Source organism: Haliotis rubra, unplaced genomic scaffold (assembly GCF_003918875.1).
Source record: "Haliotis rubra isolate DU_JTF1 unplaced genomic scaffold, ASM391887v1 Scf170, whole genome shotgun sequence".
In the NCBI taxonomy this organism is placed as follows: Eukaryota; Metazoa; Mollusca; class Gastropoda; order Lepetellida; family Haliotidae; genus Haliotis; species Haliotis rubra.
Window position 1 is genome coordinate 814,311 of NW_025765670.1, and position 24,092 is coordinate 838,402.

The window sequence follows — 24,092 nt, forward strand, 5'->3', positions numbered from 1 at the left end:
TTATTTTCGATGTTCTGCAGTTCAGAACTGCTCAAACGCAAACCTAGTGATCATGTGAATTTTCCAAAGCTGAAAAATGATAGTGATTGTGATGATGTGAGCTGTATTTCGTACGAGATTCATCAGTCAAACTGTTCATGCAATTGTTGGAGGTTCTTTGACAGGGAAATGTCATGTTGGGTTACTCTTAATTGGCCTCAGAAAGTCACTTCTAAAATGTTATACAATTTGTTTCCTCTTTCTAAATACTTTACTTTTCCCATTGGGAGCGAACCTTGCCGGACAACTTACAATGACTTGTGTAGTATTGTGTAAAATACATGCAAATATGGACAGAATTTGAATATGATAGATTAAGAAAAGAAAATATCTTCAGAAGGTCTTTGAAGTTCATCTTCACCATATTTTACATGTTCAAAGACGTTTTTTAAAGTAGATGTTTCTAAGACTGCATCATTGTAAATAAAAACACATGATCACAGTTATTTGGTCTTGTGATCAGTCTGTGATAAAAATGTGTAATCCTACATGCAAAAAATACTGTCTGGTGGACAGAGCATCAGCCAGGAGAGGTAAAGGTCGGAGGCTCAGTCCCCTCCCCTTCAGACAGCAGGACTTGCAGAGTGCCATTATGAAATGAATCATGCTATCGGCACTGTAACACCAGATGTTTCAAATCTTGATAGGTGCGAAGGGGTACAGTCATCTAAGTTGCTGAAATTTGTTGCTCAGGGTTGTGTTCCTGTGGATGATGATCAAGGTTTCAAAGCCCTGATCCAGGTTAGCATTGGTCTTCAATCAACCATGCTTGTTGGAAGAGGCGACTAACAGGATATTGGGTCAGGCTCTCTGACTGGGTTGACACATGTCATTGTATCCCAGTTGTTTAGATTGATGCTCATGCTGATCACTGGATTGTCTGGTCCAGACGCAATTATATACAGACTGACGCCATTTAACTGGAATATTGCTGAGTGCGTCATAAAACTAAACACACTCACTCACTAAAAGAACCATCACAACCAACAGACTCGAACAAAGACCCAATACCTGTTAGGATCAGTGTTAGAATGTTGGTCTTTCACACAGTGTGCGAAATAGTTTCCAAATATTGCTTGACAGTCAGGCTAGCTATGCCTGAAAGTTACTAGCCCACAAAATTATTCACTAGCCCAAAATTTCAATGTAGAAACTAAGCAAAGCATTACAAAAGTTTAAATACCATCATTTATCAGGCCATAATCTTGCATGATTTAATAGTGCATTAAACTGAACAAGTCTGAGAGCGTGATATATTTAAAAATGACCCATGAAAAATAGGGGTGGGCGATAATACCGGTTAACCGGTATATTGCAATTCGAACTTCACAATACGATATATTGCAGTACACTTTTCATAAACCAGTTCACCTGATACGATCGGCAATTTTCGTGACCATGATCGGTAATTTTCGTGATGTAGTCATAAATACTAATAACATTTGCATTGCCTTTATATTATTATACATTAATATTTTTGAGAACGTTTATTGGTCATGTAATTTCATTTCATTATAAAAGATAGATTGGTACCGGCACTCGTTGTATTGATAAACAACCCAAAATAGCGGACGCCACTGTAGTCGCTTTTTCTCGAGTTCAAAACTTTAGAGCAAAGTCTTCAATTTGGAAACATTTTCAATTGATCTCTTGTACAATCACTCCTGAGTCCTGACAGTGGCCAGTGTCATTGTTTCAAAAGAAAGGAAACAATAATTTTATTACCTTCAACCATGTGTTACACTTTCACAGTATAGTGCAATACATATTGCAATACGCCAACACATATCACAATATATCGCAATAAGAAAATTTTGACGATACCCAACCCTAATGAAAAATCACTAGCCAGTCGGGCCAGTGACTGTGGAGATTTACTGGCCCAACTGGATTTTTACTAGCCACGGGCTAGCGGGCCATGTGCTATTTCAAGCACACTGCTTTCACAACCCATGCGATTATTTACAGACTGCCGTCAGACTCGATTATTTACTGAGTTCAGCGTTAAACAACAAACAAACGAAACAAACCCATATGATGATGACATGCCGTGATGTAACTGGAATACTGTTCAAAGAAACGGAAGACCAACTCACTTGTCTACAAACAAAACAGGTCAATGGGGTCACCCAGTGGTTAAAGCGTTCACTCGTCATGCTGAAGACCCAGGTTCGATTCCCCACATGAGTACAATGTGTGAAGCCCATTTCTGGTGATATTGCTGGAATATTGCTAAAAGCGGCATAAGACCCAACTAACTAATTCACTCACTCACTGCAAACAAAACATATAATGAAATGAACTTTACAGAAAAGATAATATGCATTATTCATCAATGAAAATGAATATTGTACTTGACAAATTTAGGAATTAAAAATTTGTAATGGATATAGTTTCACAAACATTGTTTATTGTCAACAAGCCCAAGTCACTGCAAAACATGACAGGTCCACCTAGGAATTACCTTTTTGAAATAACAACATTGTGCACATTGTCTCTTTCTGTTGCCACAGTCTGGTGAACATGTCCGATGAGCGTAACATGCTCACACATATAACTGAAGCCATCTGCCGACCTGGTAAAACTATGAATAATTGAAAGAGTTTAAATATCCTGAATTTTTCTTGTTTGTCAGAAAATTACCATGATTGTTGGTTTGTAGGTTAATGCGCTAATGATAATGGTAATAGACAAACAAGGCCTTGAAAGTAGTTGAGTCTATTTGTTTATTTGTTGTCTGTCCGCAGTCTGTAAATAATTGAGTCTGAACTGACAATGACATCATTGACATCATCAGCATATCAGGGGTGGAAATAACCCATTGCCCGACGCCCGAGTCCAGTGTTTTTTTCTGTCGGGCAAGCAAATTTGTATATCACACTGTACCGGTGTCCAGTTGACTTTCCAATATTAATTATGTTTATTTAAAAAATCAACAAAAAACGGCTGGTATACTGGAAAAATTATCAGGGCAAGTGATTTTACATGTGCCACTGTACCGGAGTACACTAGCAAGTTATTTCCGACCCTGATACGATGACTCATTGTAAACAAGCTAAGAAATCCGACTACCAGATCCTGCTCATCCGTGACTATGACCAGCATGGGTTGTAGAAGACCAAAAACATTCTAGTACTGATCCAGCTCAACAAACAACACACATACAGATCCATAACGTGTGTCTCCACACATAAGATTGGTATGTTGTTTAATGCTGCACTCAGCAATATTCCAGTTAAATGATCGCGGTCTGTAAATAATCGAGCCTGGACCAGACAATCCAGTGATCAACAGCATGAGTATCAATCTATGCAATTGGGATACAATGACGTGTCAACCAAATCAGCGAGCCTGACCACCCGATCCTGTTAGTCGCCTCCTAAGGGTTTTTGTAAGAGTCTATTGGTTGTGATGGTTCTTTGTAAGAGGATAGAGGTCTCAGAATTGATGACTTGACAGAATTGTTATTGTACTGTCCAGATGACCCTGATTGTTGTCTAAGGCCACTCATTGTCTGGTTCAGATTTGATTACTTACAGATGACATTGGTGACCTGTGGAAATGCGGTAAGATTATAGATCCCCAATAGCCTGTGCTTGTCGTAAGAACACAATTTATGGACCGGGTGGTTTTTGTGACTTGGGGAATTGGAGGTCATCTTGTCACAACTGATGCTCTAGCTTTCAATCACTTGATTGTTTGACTGCTAGAGAATTGGTGGAAACTGGACAAAAGACTAGTGTTGGGAATCGGAAACCAAATCCACTATCGAATATCGGATGACTTGTGGTGAACGATTATCGATTATAATCAAAATATATACATGTTTAATGTAATCACCAATTTTAAGGTTTTTCACCCAGGTTTTTTCTAATTAATGTGTTTTTATAACTAATACTGTCATGCAATGATATGCACACATGCAAGAAAGACACTGAAATAAAGACAATAAAAGTGGTTAAAATTTTACAATGTGCATATCTTTATGCTGTTGAGCACATGTTTGTTCGTGAATATTCATCAAATTAAATGGTTAGTATACTTAATTCAAGGGTGTTATACAAAAACAACAAAATTCCGAGAAATCAAAAATATTTTTTACAATCGATAATCATTTTAATCCTTCTTTCGATCGATTTTTTTATTTTTTCGATCATTGGAACACCACTACAACATACATGATCATAGTGATTGCTGGAATATTGTTAATCGAGTGATTAAATGGCATCCACACTTGCTGTACGTGCCTGTAAATGTATAGTCCAGGAGTTAAGTTGCAGTACAGGTGCCAATAAAGACTGGTCTAAATATTGGTCAGGCAAAGCATTTTGGAATGGGATGGTTAATGTGATGAAAACAGTACATGTGTAGTTTATGGTTTTAGTTTTCCGGTTCACATCAGCACTCATATTTCATATTAGTCAGGAGCAGCTTTTTGGAAGGGAGTGTTTAATGTGATGGAGACAGTCCATGTGTTTCATGTTCATACTCGATCATTGGATATCCATCACAACGGCACATCATATTTTTTTTCAATCTCAACTCTACTACTAGGCGCACCGAGTGAATGTGGCTTTTCCATCCTTACGAGGTACCCATTCACAGCTGGGTTGACTGGGACACATAGTCACAGCACTTTGTCCACGTTTTACTGCACATTGCTGTACCTGCAACTAGGTGTTTGTACGTATTCATGTGGCCACCATCTGGTCATCTACCAACGGATTCGTGGGTTCTTTTAAGTGCACAGGGTTGTGTACTGTACAGGCTAGCTGAATTGGTTGATGTATGTCATCGTATCTCAATTAGAATATTGACCTTCAGTAACACATGCTTGACGTAAGAGGCGACAAACAGGATCGAGTGGTCAGGCTCGCTGATTTGGTTGACACGTCATCGATTCCCTATTGAGCAGATCAATGCTCATTCTGTTGATCACTGGATTGTCTGGTCCAGACTCGATTATTTACAGACCACTGCCATATAGCTGGACTATTGCTGAGCACGGCATTAAACAATAAACAAACCAAACAAGCAAATGAAATGTGAAGATCAACGCTCTTGAAGTCAATCACTGGATTGTGTGGTCCAGACTACTATTTATAGGCCAGTATCATATGCCTGGAATATTGCTCACCTCAATTTTAAACAACAAACAAAACAACAAAACTTATAGTTCCAAAATGTTTACATCTTACAGGATTATTCTACAGCACTGAATGCCAATGTTTAGTGTTAGTTTGTGAGGTCTGGAATGTTCCTACATGAGGCTGTGCATGGAGCATCAGAGATTAAGTGTGCTCTGGAAAGAAATCGGTTTCACATGTAGTACAAATCACGCACTGATACGTACTTAACAAAAATCAATAATTGTGCTGTAAGCCTGGCACAACAGGATACTCTGCCGAGTTTTATGGAAGGTGGGGGTGGTAAATGGAAGGAATAAGGAATAAAGTGTCATGAAAAATGAAACCTAGCCAGTTGTAATTAACAAGCTGTGTTCTTTCAGATTATCTTAATAGCATCTTTTTACTCGCTCATGAATTCTGAAGTTGCGACAGATTTTGAGAATGTATTATAAGGTGTCTTGTGAGATTCAATTGTCATCAGTGGAGATACAGGAAGTACATGAATTACTTGACAGTAAGTGACAGGTGAGTGTTACAAGAAGTACAGTAAGGTTTTCCTGTAAGCATGAGGAGGTGTGTTCCTGTGTTAAGGTTCCAAAAGTTAAGGTTCAAATGTTCACTTGGGGAGAACAAAAAAATGTCTTGATGTATTTAGTTTCTAAGATTTGGTCCTTGAAAGGGCCAATATCATTGTTTGTGACTTAGTTTTACAATGATTTAGTGTTGACCTATGGGTCAACTGTAAGAACAGTTGATTTTTTCAACATAAAGGCAACACATGATTTGGGGCATGAAAATAATGAGCATGATTGAACATGAGAGTGTGTGATGAATGCTTGAAGTATGTGTAAGATGTTATCATAAATACAAGCCAGTGTCAGGTCAGTTGTCATGTGAAGCCAGTGTCAGGTCAGTTGTCAGATGAAACCAATATCAGGTCAGTTGTCAGATAAAAGCTAGTCAAGACAGTTGTGAGTTGAAGCCAATATCAGGTCAGTTGTCAGATGAGGCCAATGTCAGGTCAGTTGTCAGATGAGGCCAATATCAGGTCAGTTGTCAGATGAGGGCAATGTCAGGTCAGTTGTCAGATGAAGCTAATATCAGGTCAGTTGTCAGATGAGGCAAATGTCAAGTCAGTTGTCAGATGAAGCCAATATCAGGTCAGTTGTCAGATGAGGCCAATGTCAGGTCAGTTGTCAGATGAGGCCAATATCAGGTCAGTTGTCAGATGAAGCCAATATCAGGTCAGTTGTCAGATGAAGCCAATGTCAGGTCAGTTGTCAGATGAAGCCAATATCAGGTCAGTTGTCAAATGAGGCAGTGTCAGGTCAGTTGTCAGATGAGGCCAATATCAGGTCAGTTGTCAGATGAGGCCAATGTCAGGTCAGTTGTCAGATGAGGCCAATGTCAGGTCAGTTGTCAGATGAGGCCAATGTCAGGTCAGTTGTCAGATGAAGCCAATATCAGGTCAGTTGTCAGATGAGGCAAATGTCAGGTCAATTGTCAGATGCTGTAACTGGAATGTAATACACGTTCTTGATCTGTTCATAAAGCAACAGCAAAAAAAAGCATTCCTGCAAATATGTGATAATTTTGTTTCCGTCTCCTATAATCAGTGACTTACATAAACATGTCCTTTTTAGCTTAATATTTTTAGTTTGTACGGCTATTGGCCAGGTAGCATTGGATGGAAGGGCCTGTTTGAATCCATATTTGCTGCACGTTTTCCCATGCCACCTGGCAAAAGGCTGTGTAACAAATTTATTACCCATTAGAACTTTCGGTGCCAGATTCTAATAAAAGGCATAATACAGATATTCTTGATATGAAAACACAACATTTACTCTTCTACAGTTTAGATCGCAAAGCATTTTGCCATCATTGTTGCCACAGATGAATATTATCAATCTATTTTAGAAGGGACATAACTCTTGTTGGATTAAAAACTATGTTGTAAGGGACTTGTTATTCTAAAGTATACCACCATTTAGGATACATGTTTAGGTCTATTTCCAGTTCACTGATAAAAAATAGCATATTCTCAAACAAAAAATGATAAAAAGAACTTTTTTCTGGTCATAATAGTTGAATTTAATGTCAAAGGTTGCAAACTGTCAAGGTCGTACATACTGCCCATTGAACAGGGTAGATGGATTCCTACTACCAATGAAACTGTAGAGAATGGTTTCATATGCGTTGGCTGTTAACCAATCAAACATTTATCTAAAGGGTAATAACAACATATCCATCTATTGCAGTGAATCGCCATGGGTTGAAGGACAGTAAGGCATTGATCAAGGCTGCAATAGGTGCCGACTTCCCCAAGACTGGCAGTGACACACCAGTCAAGGAAGGTCGCAAGCCTTTGACCAAGGCCAGCCTGAAACAGCCTCCACAATCCAACCTTGTGCCTAAGATGGCGTCTCTGTCCAAGAGCAACACCTCCTCCGGGAGCAGCAGCAGCAGCTCAATGAAGAAATCTCACACAATGCCAGTGGTGAAAATGGAACGAATACCCGAACAACTGGCCAAACGAACTCTGTCAGTGGCCCCCGAGTCTGGTTCCAAACCAGCGCTCACCAACGGAACTGTGAAGGCCAACTCCAGTGGTGCCCCGACACCCCCCACTCCCCCAGTATCGCAACCTACTCATGCAAGTGTGGTGTCTGTTGTCACTACTACCACTACAACATCGAAGAGCTCCATCAGCAGCAGCAATATGACTCCAAGTGCTACTACCACCGTGACACCGTCCCCTGCAATGACGACTGTCACGCCTGCCGCCCCCTCGGTGCCACCTCCGACACCTACACCGGCCCCTTCCATAGTCACTCCACCCTCCAGTAACAAGAAATCTCCAAAGGAGAGGAAATTTCTTCCATGCAAAGGTAAGGGATCGTTGTTTTGTAAATCTGTCAAACAAAACTTTCATATATGTGGGATAGGGTTGTGATTTTGATAAGCGTGTCCTGTCCTTCAGTCAGAGTCTGTTTATTTATTCAGTAATGACAAACAGTGCTTAAGTCAACCAATAAAAGAAAGGATGTAGGGCGCGGTGGGCGAGCTGGCTAAAGCACCAGGCTAGTGATCCAGCGAGCTTGAGGTGCCGGGATCGAGCCCACCAGTGACCGGGTGTAAAAACCTTGGAGTTAACTTTGTGTGCAGACTCTTTCTGTGTTGTCACAACCCTAGTGTGCAGTACACAACCCTGTGCACTTAAAAGAACCCACGAATCCATTGGTATATGACCAGATGGTGGCCACATGTATATGTGCAAACACCTAGTTGCGGGTACAGCAACGTGCAGTAAACTTGGACAAGGTACTGTGACTATGTGTCCAAGTCCACCCAGCTGTGAATGGGTACCTTGTATGGATGAGAAAGCCGTAAAACTCGGTGCTCCTAGTGGCTACAAGAGTTGTATGCTCCCCTGGGGAGTTGAGATTGATAATACGATGTGCCGTTAAGATTGACAACCAGTGATCAAGGGAAATACCAGCGCCTTGAGCATGTACTAGTTACGTTGATATGTGCGCTATATAAATATCATATAATGATAATGTAGCCCTGTTTTTTCAGCGAAATATTTCAGTTTTCATTAGGTTTTTCTTACTTGCTCTTAACAAGCTGTCTGACAATACTCTAAAGGAATCATCAACATTGTTTAAGTTACATTTAACCAAAATGTTACTTTGACTTTTCAGCAGTATTTATTTATTATAGGATATTTATATAGCGCACATATCCACACACTAGTGCATGCTCAAGGCGCTGGTATTTTTTCCCTCGATCATTGGATGTCAATCTCAACGGCACATCGCATTATCAATCTCAACTCCCTGGGGAGTATACAACTCTTGCAGCCACTAGGCGCACCGAGTTATTGTGGCTTTAATCAGTAGGTTCCTTGAGGTCTTCTGTGTTATTTGAATCTGGGGGTTCTCCTCAAAATGGACCTACTTTCATGTTAGAAACCCATCTCTGTGTCATCTTATCTGTCTGTTTCTCATGATTATGTTTCTGCCTCAAAACCAACGATTGTTTCAGTCGCCATCAGGCTTTTCCAACTGGTTTGGCTACTCAGTTTGAAATATTTTCAACTTTGTTGTAATTTCCAGATCGTGAGTTTGACCCTGACAAACATTGTGGGTGCTGGATTCCTGACATTGCGAAACAGTGTACTCGGTCTCTCACTTGTAAGGTAAATATCACGCTACACTTCCTTGGTGTTTGTCACATCTGTGAAGATCTTTGTTAGAATTGGCAATCAGCAACCCATGCTTGGTGTTGTTTTTTAACTTATATGCTCATATTTCCAACCGGGGCGGTGGGGTAGCCTAATGGTTAAAGCGTTGGCTCGTCACGCCGAAGACCCGGGTTCGAATCCCCACATGGGTACAATGTGTGAAGCCCATTTCTGGTGTGCCCCCGCCTTGATGTTGCTGGAATATTGCTAAAAGCGGCGTAAAACCAAACTCAGTCAGTCAGTCATATTTCCAACCCATGGAGATTGGAATAGAATTGGTCTTCACCAACCCATGTTTGTCGTAAAAGGCAACTTACACAATCTGGGGTTCAGACTCGCTGACTTGGTTGACACATGTCATCATATCCCAGTTGGATATATAGATCGATGCTCATGATGTTGATCACTGGATTGTCCAGACTTGATTATTTACAAACTGCTGCCATATAGCTGAATGGAGTATTAAACAAGAAACAAACAATATTTGTGACGTATAGAGAGTTTAAAAGTTAATATTTTCATGTGTTCATACTACTAATAAATACTGGAAAATATAGCGTTCGGGTTTCAAATTTCATATATATGTTTGCAAATTGCATGTTTTAAATTGTACTTGTTTGCTTAGAATATATCACATTGCTGCCTAAATGACATGCCTGCAATCATATGTTGTTTGATATATCTGTACATCTGCATGAGTGCCTGGCTTATCAATACCTTGTCAACAATGTTACTTTCTTTGGAAAACTGAAGACAGCTAATTAGAAATGTTTGTCTCCTTTAGACTCATGCTCTTTCATTACGACGAGCCGTGAAGGGAAGAAGCAAAACGTTCGATGAACTGCTCAAAGAACATCGGGCAGCCAAGGAACTTCTCCTCAAACAGAAAGCTGAGATGGCAGCTAAGGCAGCAGCAGCCTCTGGGGGCGGGGCAGGGCCGGGGGGAGGGGGTAGCTCCAAATCTGGTCATACCGATTCTAATGCTCACTCAAAAGATGGTGTCACTCATTCCAAAGTGCCACACCCACCCTCCATGTCTCCCACTCAGAAAAACAAGTCTCATGCCAAGCCCCACAACTCAGTATTTCAAAGGTAAAATGTTAACCATCTTACATTGTTGTTGTGTTTTATATCCGAAGTCCGCCAGATTAATGTGAAACCTCCTGAGTTGCCCATGCTTGGTGTAGCTAACGATCTGGATTGGTATTGGTGTTCAGTAACCTATGCTTGTTGTAAGAGGCGACTAAGGGAATATCGGGAGGGCAGTCGCATTAACTTGGTTAATACATGCCATCTTATCCCATTTGTGTAGATCGATGCTCATGACATTGATCACTGGATTGTCTAGTCAGACTTGATTATTTACAGACCGCCACTATATAGCTGTAATATTGCTGATTGGGACTCGTAATAACACAATGTTGTATGTCAAGCCCACCGAAATGTTTGGCCAAAATGTTTGACTAGCTAACTGGTCAAGGCTCCCTGATATCTGCTCATACTATCAACCACTGTTTTTACCTAGCCCTGTATCAGTGATTTTCGCACTAATGGCAGTCACAACATAACAGTGATGCTTTTCATAAAAATATCATTCACCTGCTGGATCATTCTGCTTACACCTGTGAAATGTATGTTAAGTGACAAGTAACTTCATGTTTCCTGTAGACCTACCTCAACTGTCGCCCCGCCTTCCCTGACACATATCAAGGAGGAGCCTACTTCTGTTGCTATGGATACAAGTGGTGGTCGTCTGTCGATGGAGGATGGAGATGAGGATCAGGACCGATTGGATGCCACTTACCTGCCATACCACCCGCAACCTGCTGCTGTAAGCTATAGCTGTTTGCTTTTTCATGTATTTTGTCTCAACCCGTTAAGGTCCGACAAACATTGTGGGTGCTGGATTCCTGACATTGCTAAACAGTGTACTTCGATCTCTCACTTGTAAGGTAAATATCTTGCTCAGTGTTTGTGACAAGATCTGTGTTAGAACCCATGCTTGTCGTAAGAGGCGACTAACGGGATCGGGTGGTCAGGTACGCTGACTTGGTTAACACATGTCATCATATCCCAGTTGCGTAGATGGATGCTCATGCCGTTGATCAGTGGATTGTCTGGTCCAGACTGGATTATTTACAGACCTCGCCATGTAGCTGAAATATTGCCGAGTGCGGCGTTAAATAACATCCAACCACCCAACCATTTTTTTCTGACCAGAATGTGATGGGTTCTTTCATGTTTCATTGATCTTGTAGCCATCTTTTTTCCATCGCTGACCTGCCTGATGGCCCAGTTGTTGAAGGTGTTCCATTTCACTGTGCAGTGTTGCCTCCCTTAGTTATGCAAGAATCCTATGATTACGGATTTGCATCACAGATTCATATTGATGTTCCTCGGTTTGTTAGCACCATACCAATGATTGCGGGTTTCACTAAAGTGGCAGGTGTCTACAGCTGTCATCAGTTTGTGTCATCCATTACGACAGAATTACAGTTTGAAGAGGCAATAAATTCACTTCTCACAGAGTCATCGGTCTGGCAGCAATGTTCAGGGGTTTAGCAAATTAATAAATATCCACAACCTTCATCTCATAACACTCACTAATATGGCTGCAAGAATGGAAAAAGCAGCTGTAAGTCTCAATGACATGTTTGCTCTATGTCAAAAACTGATATGCTCATTTTCAGTTTTGTTTCAGATGAAACTTCAAAATACTAAATTTGTCTTTATTTTGTAGGCTGTTGAAAAACTAATGAATAGTTTATCTGTATCATGAAAGAGTCCTATTTGATATGTTGTTGTTTCAGATGTGCCGGTTTGGCGCGCACGGTTTAACGGAAGTGGGTGCCATGCATTTTCTCGCCGTGCTGACTATGTACGAGCAGCTTTCCTTAGTGCTCTGGAGCGCCACCTACATCCTCCGCCCCACAAGTAAGTAATAATAAATCAACTTATATAGCACTCAACTCCAAGCTGCACGGGTATGCTCTAAGCGCATACAGCATAGTGGACATTATTACCCTAGATAACCCAAGCTGCCTTTGAAGGTAATAGTCACAGACTTATCCTATCGAGTATCAATTTACTGTTGGATGAAGAGAGGCAATTTTGTACAAACTAAAAACTCTCAGGTGTCAAACTGGTGTCAAGCTGCCAAACACAGTCGCCTTCCAAGGACCTGACAAGCGTTGCTTAACTTCAACTGATTTGTAACCTCAGCTCTATACACAGGACCACACACCAGCCCAAAGTTCCCCTATTGGCCATGGGTTACCATGGTATTTTATATCAATCATGGATGAGGAACACTTGGCAGTCATATGTGATGACAATACTTTTTTGGTTTAGATTCGGTGTCAAGGACTCTTGCTTGTGTTAGAAGCAGCCAAATTGTCATCATACTCCCCATGGCATGGAAGATCATTCTTTACATCAACCACTGATTCATCGGGTTTCAAAGTGTTCGCTTGTCACGCTGAAGACCTGGGTTCGATTCCCACATGGGTACAATGTGTGAAGCCGATTTCTGGTGTCCCCTGTCATGATATTGCGGAAATATTGCTAAAAGCAACGTAAAACATTACTCACTCACTTGCCTGGCCTCAACTTGGCTGGCTGTTTGATATGACTGGAATATTTCTGCATCAGGCAGACATTGCTGTTCATTAACGCTCTCTCCTAAAATGAAGTCAAATCATAATCAGTACTTTATCAGTTCTTTAGACCCCTAAGAGAGAAAGTATTGTTTCCTGACCCTGCCTGTATAAGTTTGTCCTGGAACTTCAGTACATTAGTATTAAACACTATGATCAATTAGACATGTTTAGAGTCAGTTAGTGAGTATGGTTTTACGTTGCTTGTAGCAATATTCCAGCAATATCATGGCGGAAGACACCAGACGACACACATTGTACCCATGTGGGCGTGATGATCGATCGCTTTCACCACTAGGCTACCCCATCGCCCCTTCATGTTTAAAGGGGCGGTGGGGTAGCCTAGTGGTTAAAGCGTTGGCTTGTCACGCCGAAGACCGGGTTCGAATCCCCACATGGGTACATTGTGTGAAGCCCATTTCTGGTGTCCCCCGCCGTGATGTTGCTGGAATATTGCTAAAAGCGGCGTAAAACCAAAACTCAGTCAGTCAGTCAGTCAGTTCATGTTTAAACTGTTTGATGAGACATAAGAGGAAGGTAATGGAATCAGGTGGTCATGTTTGCTGACTGGGTTGATGGATATCATCTCATCCCAGTTTTGTAGATCAAAGAGCATGATGTTAATCACTGTTTTTTTCTGGTACCGAATCATTTATTTACAGACAACCATGTCAGCATATTCCCATCATGTAGATTGATGCTCATGCTGTTGATCACTGGATTGTTTAATCCAGACTCAAATATTTACAGACAACCTCCATATAGTTGGAATATCGCAGAGTGCAGCGTTAAACAACAAACTTAAAGATATGTTTTGTTGTGTTTGGTTCTGCTGTTGATCATTTTCTCTGTTCTTTCAGAAAACTGTGTGTCGAGTCCAACTTGCCAAAGGAACCCCTTCTGGTCACAAATTCCAAAGATCCGTATGAATTCAACATGGACGATGTCAGTGCAGGTTCTCACAACTTCATCGGAGTGATAAACTCTGCCAACAAAAGTGCTTCAAAACCAAAATCAAAGTCCTCCTCCTCTTCATCAGCTGTTTCATCATCATCAAGTAGCAATCGGACTTCTAAATCTCCTCGGGACTCTGCAGGCTCTCGGAGTCCTGGGTCCTCATCAGGATCTGCAGTAAACATGAACCCTGCCAAACGGAAACGTAGCAGTGGTAGTCAGGGTGGGAGCGGTGGTCTGTCGTCAGTGACGGCCTCCGTCAATCCAACACCAGCTATATCCAACGTCATCGGCACCATGGCAGCCCTCAACACTCACACAAACCCAATAACAGCCATTGCCATTCCAAACCTCGGTGGTGCCACTATCGGCCATTTCAATGCAACATTGACAAATAAACAGAACCAAGTGCCCAAGAATAATATCAATATCAAAGATTTTAATCTAGTATTAACTGGAATTGATTCTCTCAACGGCCAGTATATTACAAGTGCCCAGCTAGCTGATCTGACCACTCATCAACAGGTTGTACCAACGGACGATAAAAACACTGTTCGCCGGAGTCGGACAATCAGTGGCAATGCTAAGACCACCAGTGGTGCCAAACTTACAAATAACCTGGATACGATAAAGAGTTTACACAATAACAGTGTTATAATGTCCCAGATTGCTGTTCCGGTTGATGGGTTGCAGGGTGCAGTGTTAGCGCCGGTCAACCTTACGACACTCAGCAACTCCAACATGGCCACCTCGCAGGCTAGTCCTTCCACAGCTCCCAGTCCCATGTTCAGAACAGTAAGTCCGGAGTTCTCCTTTAGTTAACTGATATAACTGATATATCCAGAGGGGCATTGGGGGATTGGTCATTCTTCTATAGCACCACAGCTCCCAGTCCCATGTTCAGAACAGTAAGTCCGGAGTTCTCCTTTAGTTAACTGATATAACTGATATATCCAGAGGGGCATTGGGGGATTGGTCATTCTTCTATAGCACCACAGCTCCCAGTCCCATGTTCAGAACAGTAAGTCCGGAGTTCTCCTTTAGTTAACTGATATATCCAGAGGGGCATTGGGGGATTGGTCATTCTTCTATAGCACCACAGCTCCCAGTCCCATGTTCAGAACAGTAAGTCCAGAGTTCTCCTTTAGTTAACTGATATAACTGATATATCCAGAGGGGCATTGGGGGATTGGTCATTCTTCTATAGCACCACAGCTCCCAGTCCCATGTTCAGAACAGTAAGTCCAGAGTTCTCCTTTAGTTAACTGATATAACTGATATATCCAGAGGGGCATTGGGGGATTGGTCATTCTTCTATAGCACCACAGCTCCCAGTCCCATGTTCAGAACAGTAAGTCCAGAGTTCTCCTTTAGTTAACTGATATAACTGATATATCCAGAGGGGCATTGGGGATTGGTCATTCTATAGCACCATAGCAGTCACAGTTCAGAACCAGTCCCATGTTCAGTTAACTGATATAACTGATATAGTAAGTCCAGAGTTCTCCTTTAGTTAACTGATATAACTGATATATCCAGAGGGGCATTGGGGGATTGGTCATTCTTCTATAGCACCACAGCTCCCAGTCCCATGTTCAGAACAGTAAGTCCGGAGTTCTCCTTTAGTTAACTGATATAACTATTATACCCATAGGGGCAGGTAGCACCACGGGGCAGGTATCATTCATGCATTGTCTCATTCTAAAAATATCTCTGCAGCGCAGTCATTGCGGTACACATTTAATCGTTTGACTTAATAGCACAGGTGGATCCAGTGTGGGGTGCAGGGGTGCTCTTTCCCCCTTTTGTCCTTAAAGTTTATTAAATGACCATTGAAACTCGGGTGAAAATGAAGTGTGCACCCCTTTTCTCAATACTGTGCGCCCCCCTTTCTCAAAAAGCTGTATCCGCCGCTGAATAGAATGAAGTTTGCCCTCAAAATATATAAAATGCACTAATACAGTGAATGACAAATCAGCGAATATTGTATATTACATCAAATAAGACAAGTTACTTGAACTAGACTTGTTTGAATGGGTGTCCCTTGAATACACAGGGTAGAATTTCTGACATTCTTTTCCAACTTGTGTTGTCAATCGGTGTCCAATAGCCACTGATGTTGTTTGACAGTAAAACTTTACATTTTATTTCAGTAATAACTATTCCAAAAACTATTTTGGTAAATCAGCTTCCATAGTATGTGAATTTCTAGTTCATACAATATATATTCTGGAGCTAATGGAGTTTAACTGAGGCTCGACTTGATTAAGATTGCCCAGCCAGCTGATACGATCACAAAATAGTCTCCGCTATCTAAGGAGGATTGGGATCATCTCAAACTTTCCAATACATTTTGGCATAACAGTTAACTTTACATATATTATATATTTCATTTACATCATCACTGCATTTCCACAGAAATGTATCTATTTCTATTGTTTTGTTGAAATATACTAGTAGCAAACTGTAACCAATAATGAAGTTACATTTTCATAACTTGAGACGTCACTGATCCGTTTCCCATGTCACCTAACATGTGATATCCAACTGGTGAACCTGAAATAAATTCCCCATATTTTTTCATTCATTATTAAACCACATGTATCAAAGACTGTTGAATAAACACGCTAATATTTATCAAAACAGACCGTAATTAACTGAAACATGGATAATTGTCGATTAAATTACAATAAGTAGGCTGTCTTCATCTATAACATGCTTCAATACTTAAATGAACAGATGTTTTTTGCTGTCACCAATTTAGTGTTGCATGGAGTCAGCACACAATATGGCACTGTATGCTGCTGTAATACGCGGCCGACATCTTATGAAAAAATATTGGGACACTAACATGTTTATCTTACAAAATTAGGGATCATCTTTGCTTTGATGATGTGTTTCGCTCAACTGCACGTTATAGATAGAATATATAAATTAGAATTGATTTTGAAGGTTTGTTAAAGGAAGTAGCCTTATGTGTGGTTTTGCTTTATATGCTGTAATATATGGTACTTCGAAAATCTGGTCATTGCTAAATTGTTGGAATTATGTAGGTGCAAATATTTACCTGCAATGGCTGTTGCCATGGTAGCAGACAGGTTTTGAGAAGCCAATGTTGATGTTGAAAAACATTCTCTAGTTGGACAATCAATATGTGCATTAGTCCTCTCTAAATCGTGTCTGTTTTAGTACAGAAATGTCGGCATGGAATGACAAGGATGTATACTAGACTTTCATATAGACTAGTGGACACTCTTGCCTCGAGAAGATCCCCGAACATCAGTACACCCCCGAACATCAGTACACCCCCGAACATCAGTACACCCCATCAGTACACCCCAAGGACTGACAATACCACAAGAACCCTGATTTATTAGACAGCTAGGTGTAGTTACGTAATATTCAGACCCACACAAATGTAGTGTTTTGTTTGGTTCTTGTCAGAAATCTTCACATTTTGAAATTTTACTTTTTTGAAAAACAATGTATGTTCATTTGCTGCTGACAGACCAGCTTTTAAACATCTACTCAACATTTTCATGTCCCTTTGTTGGTACTGGATATTATTTTCAGAAACCTGATAAATGAAAATAGCTGTGTCATTGTTTATCTTCTTGCGAAAGGTTCTCGTTGATCTGCATTTCTATTTGTGGATTTGTTTGCTATTGTTTGTATGATAGTTTTAGAACAAGTCAGCGTGGATGTGTGAACCAACTAATCAATAGGAATGAGAGTAAAGACCATCACGAATCTCAGCAGGGGGTATTACAAAAAAGGCTTCAGATGAAACAAGGCTTGGTGTTGGAGAGTGTCTGTTTACTTACAAATGTTAATCATAAAATGGTTTACGAAAAACGATCTGTATCTTTTGACAAATGTTGTCATTTCATGGATTTAAAAAAATTGCAGATATGTTTGGACAATGTTAATCATTCCATGGATTGCGAAAATCAATCTGTATCTGTTGACAAATGTTATATCACTTCATGGATTGCAAAAAATTACAGTTGTCATTGGACAATATTTATCATGTTATGGCTTACGAAAAGATCTATCTATGGAAATATGACATGTCAGTATAAGGGAGTTCAGTAGTGTCAAGTTCGTCACGATATGGCTGAAATATTGCCGATGTTACGTTAAATATTAACTCACTCACTCACTCAGTAGTGTCAAGTAAAACAAAAATTCCTAAATTAAAAAATTCAAACTTCAGATAGGCAACAACAAATTAGGATCTTGTTTCTTACTCAGAAAAACCTACAAAAAATCAGCAGATGAAAATACTGGTAATATTTTTAACCTGTTTTCATTAATATCTTTTTAATATCATGAATTGAACAGCTTGAATAGCTAAGTATATCTGATAAGAATATATTTATAATTCAGTAATATGACATTTACTGTTGTACAGGTATTCTGTTATTGATTGTGGAGTAGGATTTAACTCTGTAGAAGACAAGCAGTACATTTTCATTATGCATTACAGACAGGCATTTATTTTTTTAATATGCAGGTGTTGTTGGGTATCTTATGTCGGGGAATTTCATTTGGTACTGACGTTGTTTGCCAAAGGTTTCAAATGTTTAAATTGACAGCATCAATACTCAATAACCATGACAACCAACTGTCTGAATCCGTTTGTGTTATTAACGCTGTGAAATACAAAAGCTATTAGTGATTTTCTGAAACACTCCTTCTCTGCATGATCTCACGCGATAGTCACACTAGGATGCTGTGATACCTTGACAACTGAGACACATGGTTCACAGAATGTGGAGGAAAAACAGTTAACTTGAGGTTTTACAGATAATATTGATCAAATTAATCACGTTTAATACATAATTAATGGAACAATGCAGTATCCATGGTAATCTTACTGCCAACATGAATCATTATTAAATTTTAAATAACAAATATTTTTTGGAATGTTCATATTCTGTGACCTGTGAAGATCTGTGTTTGAAGCAGTCTTCAGCAACCCATGACCCATGACCTTCAGTAACGCATGCTTGACGTAAGAGGCAACTAACGGGATCAGGTGGTCAGACTCCCTGACTTGGTTTACTTACGTCACTGTATCCCTATTGCGTAGATTGATGCTCATGATGTCCATCACTGGATTGTCTGGTCCAGACTTGATTATGTACAGACCACCGTCATATAGCTGGAATATTGCTGAGCGGGGTGTTATTCAAGAAACAAACAAACAAATCATTTTCTGTGAAAAGTCAACAAAACTTCCAGGGTCTAGTGTGATATATCACTGTCTTTTAAACACTGAGATTTGAGACTGTCGTTCACCTGACAATCCTCTCTGTTTCAGGATGCTCTCAGCCCCCACGTGTCACTTGCCTCACCTCTTCCAAACGGCATTGTCAGCTCAACTTCAGGTAAGTGGACTGTCATGTTGTTTGTATTTGTCTTTGCAGTCTTGTATGTGTGGACCCGTGAAGGTCCGGGTTAGAATATTGATCTTCAGTAACCTATGTTTGTCATAAGAGGCGACTAACGGGATCGGGTGGTCAGGCTCGCTGACTTGGTTGACACATGTCATCGGTTCCCAGTTGCACAGATCGATGCTCATGTTGTTGATCATGTGGATGGTCTGGTCCAGATTCGATTATTTACAGACCGCCGCCATATAGCTGGAATATTGCTGAGTAAAACTAAACTCACTCACTTGCATGTGTGAAATATGACTACGTAGTAACATTTAAGCTGTAACACTTGTTTAGGCCAGTTTTCAGTAATGGGTACAATGTGTGAAGCCCATTTCTAGTGTCCCCCGTGATATTGTTGGAATATTGCTAAAAGCGGCACAAAACCATACTCACTCACTCAGTTTTCAGTATGTGTAATAACATCAGTACAAGTACACTCACCATTGTGTCAAACTTTGATTTGTTGACTTTACCTCTGTTGCAAAGTAAAAGCTTGATCCTTAGTAGTATAGCTGATGGAGGTACGCTGTCAATGTGCAAAAATTTATATCTTGGTGCCGGACGATGGGGGTATGAGACCAGTCCACACAAATACATGCCGAGATGGTTACAGTTTACTTAGCAGATGCTACATTTTGCTGAGCACACTCTACTAATACTAAGAACTGACCCACTTGCTTATGAAATTGAGTAGCATCGGATTAGAGTCTAATCGGATCCCCCAATTGCGCAGATCGATGCTCATGCTGTTGATCATTGGATTGTCTGGTCCAGACTCGATTATTTACAGACCGCCATATAGCTGGAATATAGGGCGCATGATGAAAACTAAACTCACTCACTCACTATAATCGACCCAGGTCTAATTTAGACCCGATTGAATTCCCCTCATGGGTACAATGTGTGAAGCCCATTTCTAGTGTCCCCCCGTGATATTGTTGGAATATTGCTAAAAGCGGCACAAAACCATACTCACTCACTCAGTTTTCAGTATGTGTAATAACATCAGTACAAGTACACTCACCATTGTGTCAAACTTTGATTTGTTGACTTTACCTCTGTTGCAAAGTAAAAGCTTGATCCTTAGTAGTATAGCTGATGGAGGTACGCTGTCAATGTGCAAAAATTTATATCTTGGTGCCGGACGATGGGGGTATGAGACCAGTCCACACAAATACATGCCGAGATGGTTACAGTTTACTTAGCAGATGCTACATTTTGCTGAGCACACTCTACTAATACTAAGAACTGACCCACTTGCTTATGAAATTGAGTAGCATCGGATTAGAGTCTAATCGGATCCCCCAATTGCGCAGATCGATGCTCATGCTGTTGATCATTGGATTGTCTGGTCCAGACTCGATTATTTACAGACCGCCGCCATATAGCTGGAATATTGCTGAGGGCGGCGTAAAACTAAACTCACTCACTCACTATAATCGGACCCAGGTCTAATTTAGACCCCGATTGAATTCCCCTCATGGGTACAATGTGTGAAGCCCTTTTCTGGTGTCCCCTGCTCTGATATTCCTGGAATTTGCTAAAAGCGGTGTAAAACCATTTGTAACCACTTTATATAACAAACCTTACCATCACATCCTTTCATTTCAGACAAGTCCGGGACTAGTCAGCGACACACAGCCAGCCTAAAGCAGGGTCATAATAAACTCATGAATCTGTCTCCCGGCTTGCTACAAGCCAACCCAGGCCAGCTAGGAACACAGCTGTGCACAAGTCAAGCTCTCACAACTGCACAGCTGGCCCAGCTTCAAGTCAAACCCGGCATGCTCAACATGAAGGGCATGACTGGCAAGATCACCATGCAACCCATGTCAGTGACCATCCCGATTATGAACCCAGCTCTGGCGGGCCAACAGGGACCCCAACACACATTGCTTGTGACAACCAGCGCGGAGGACGGGACGGCCAAACAGCAGGAACTGCACTTACAGCAAATATCAAATTCCCCATCGAATGTGATCTCATAGCACTGACAAGTTAGGAGTTCAGCTTGCAATTGTAGTCAATACTCGCCGGGAGAATTCTAGTGTGAATTACTGTTCGGAGATGTCGTATGCATTTCTTACCAAAGACTTAGACACATTTACACTATTCTGAAGAGATTAAGATGCAGTAACTTGATCAGGCAGTGTGGGGAGAATATTTTTAGTTTTTGACATTTTTCAGTTACTAAGAATTTAAAGCTTGTGCTCCAATGATGTTGTACTGATGGTTAATAGTAAAAGGGAGATAATTGACAAGGGAGATAAATCTGTGTATATTACGTTTAATCAGGACGTGATAGATTATACCTGACACATTTACTCACATAGATAAGATTTTTTTCTGAATTTGGGGCAGTGGTAGTCAACAGCAGTTTACTGAGTTGTATCCCTTAGTGATGGCAGGATCTGCTGACATAGGTTTGAATCCAGATTTGACTGTATGTTATTAACCCTTGGTTAATGGTTCTACCAAAGTGAACAAGGTCAGTGACCTGCTATGTTTCAGCACCTAGCTGATATACTGTGATATCACAAACACTGTTCAAAGCCTTGAAACAAATCACTTACCCTGGTCTGTGGCATTTTTACTGCCAATACTTCAAAATCAATAGCTAATACTCTCTTTATAAATGTCAGAAACAAAATTATTTGTCATTATTTCAATGCTTTTCCTGATTCTTATCACAGAAGGCATTGTAGGACAGGTTGTTTCGAAGGTACTTAGTATCTTATTGAAGTACTTCAGTCTCTAGTCTACTGATATTGGAGAGGTTGGCACAGCTGACCCAGTCATCAAAAGGCAAACAACTTGCTGTGCAGAGTGGTGTCCCTTTGCTGTGCTCGGCCTCCCAGATTATATTTAGATTCGTAAGGCAATCATCATTCCTACCCACAAGCTTACACACTGTTGTATGGCTGAAATAATGTTCAAAGAGTCGTTAAGCCAGCTCACTCACTATAAGTGTCTCAATACTGAACGAAAATTAATTCTGATTTGTACAGTTTGAAGGGCATGTTGTTTTAGAATTAGCAGTAGGTACTACTGTCAGCCTTCAAAACATATCTCACGTCATGGTTGTTTGCATATCATAAAAGCATACACTTATTATTATTTTTTAACCCTACTGAGTTATTAATTGTTATATTTCAAATCTAGAAATTGTCTTGTCAGATATTTCATTTCCTTAATGGACATGATTATCTCATATCAAATTTCTTGATCAGTCATTTGACTGCTGTTTTATGTTAAATGGGATTTTTGTATATGGGAACTATTAAGAATACCAACAAACAATATCTAAACTCTTTCCAAATTATAGTGAGATTACCTAGGATAAGTAAACTTCAATCTCATTCTAGAACCATGTTCTGTGCTGAATCAATGACCATTCATTTCTATAGGACACGATGGCCATGGATAGTGTTTACGAATTTTAACAAACCGAGCTGGACTCCTGATGGTGTGAATGGTGTGTGAATGTGGACGTGTGACATCTGTGATATTGGTGCTGTAAGGGATGGGAGCCTGCATATCAGGGTCTGGGGGTGGGGACCCTGAGGCGTGTTCTCGTCCACAATAAAGGACCTTTGTGATGATTGTGTTAAGCAGATGTTTACTCCTAAGTGCTGAGAGATCTGAAAGTGGATACTGAGCAGACGGCAAATGTCACTGCTGGGAAGTCTCGTAACATGGATGGCAAGCTGAAGGCAAAGCAAGTGAACAGTTAGTGAGGCATGTAGTGATGGAAGAGATTTTGTGGAAATGTATTTATGAGCAGAAGGCAAAGATTGTGGCGATAGACATTCACAGCAAGAGGTGGATATCCTTGCAAGTGTTGAGCAGAAGGCAAAGATTGTGGTGATAGACATTCACAGCAAGAGGTGGAATCCTTGTGATGGTTGAGTAGAGGTTGCAGCATGTGCTCAGCTATCCTGGTGGATCCAGTATCTGAATTGCAGCTCAGCGTAATTCCTTCAGTTATGGTGCAGAATAACTCTTGAAAATTCTCATGATATCAGCGTATCAAAAGAGCATTCAGTCAAGGAAAAGTCTTCTCCAAGATACAACCACTGCTGTCTGTTTCATGGAGTCTGGTTAGAAAGATTCAGTGCTAGAGAGGCTGTCACAGGTCGAGCTGTTCAGGAACGATCATATGACTGTCCAGAAAACTTGATCAAAACTCTTTATTCAGCTCAAGGACAATCCTGACAATCTGCTGATAATCCAAAGAAGGTTCATCAGTCCCAAATAAATACTATCAGTCCTCCTGGGCAGTATGAATGTGTTGGATGTCAAATAATAGTCTCCCTGCTGAAGGAGAACCACACTCTATTGTGTCCAGATCCCACTGATCCTATACAAACCAAGCTGTCACTTTGTTACATCACCTTTTGCTGAAAGAATGTCCATCCACAAATTTATCAAATATCTTTTTGAAGCCACACCTGGTATTAATTAAGAACACAGTATTATGGAAAAGGTTTTAAACTCCACCAAAGTGTTAATCATTTCTAAGAAGTTTCTTGTGACTTGTCAGAGGTATTTAGTCTTTCAGTCTGACATGATATCCAAACTTACACAACAGACAAATGCTTTGATACAAAGAGATTTGTACAGG

At 40.5% G+C, this 24,092-nt stretch overlaps 2 protein-coding genes across 3 annotated transcripts in view; both read left to right on the forward strand.

Moving 5' to 3' along the window:
* The window catches only part of LOC124272525 (ataxin-7-like protein 1), a 33,416-nt gene extending 19,263 nt beyond the window's left edge, over nucleotides 1-14,153 (forward strand). Inside the window, exons 4-9 of the mRNA XM_046707734.1 lie at nucleotides 7,427-8,056; nucleotides 9,287-9,369; nucleotides 10,199-10,506; nucleotides 11,083-11,245; nucleotides 12,225-12,348; nucleotides 13,931-14,153. Of these exons, the coding sequence (XP_046563690.1) occupies nucleotides 7,427-8,056; nucleotides 9,287-9,369; nucleotides 10,199-10,506; nucleotides 11,083-11,245; nucleotides 12,225-12,348; nucleotides 13,931-14,049 (1,427 nt within the window). The 3' untranslated portion in view covers nucleotides 14,050-14,153. The remainder of the gene's footprint in view (nucleotides 1-7,426; nucleotides 8,057-9,286; nucleotides 9,370-10,198; nucleotides 10,507-11,082; nucleotides 11,246-12,224; nucleotides 12,349-13,930) is intronic.
* Nucleotides 14,154-14,847: 694 nt separating this feature from the next.
* Nucleotides 14,848-22,585, forward strand: LOC124272527. 2 transcript variants are annotated; one of them, XM_046707738.1, is made up of 3 exons: nucleotides 14,848-15,045; nucleotides 19,351-19,417; nucleotides 21,080-22,585. In XM_046707738.1, exons 1-3 carry the CDS (start codon nucleotides 15,034-15,036, stop codon nucleotides 21,454-21,456), a joined length of 456 nt encoding a protein of 151 aa, XP_046563694.1. In that variant the 5' UTR covers nucleotides 14,848-15,033; the 3' UTR covers nucleotides 21,457-22,585. The 2 variants fall into 2 exon arrangements, with proteins under 2 accessions (XP_046563694.1, XP_046563693.1); XM_046707737.1 differs by lacking the exon at nucleotides 14,848-15,045 and adding an exon at nucleotides 15,540-15,627.
* Nucleotides 22,586-24,092: the final 1,507 nt, after the last annotated feature.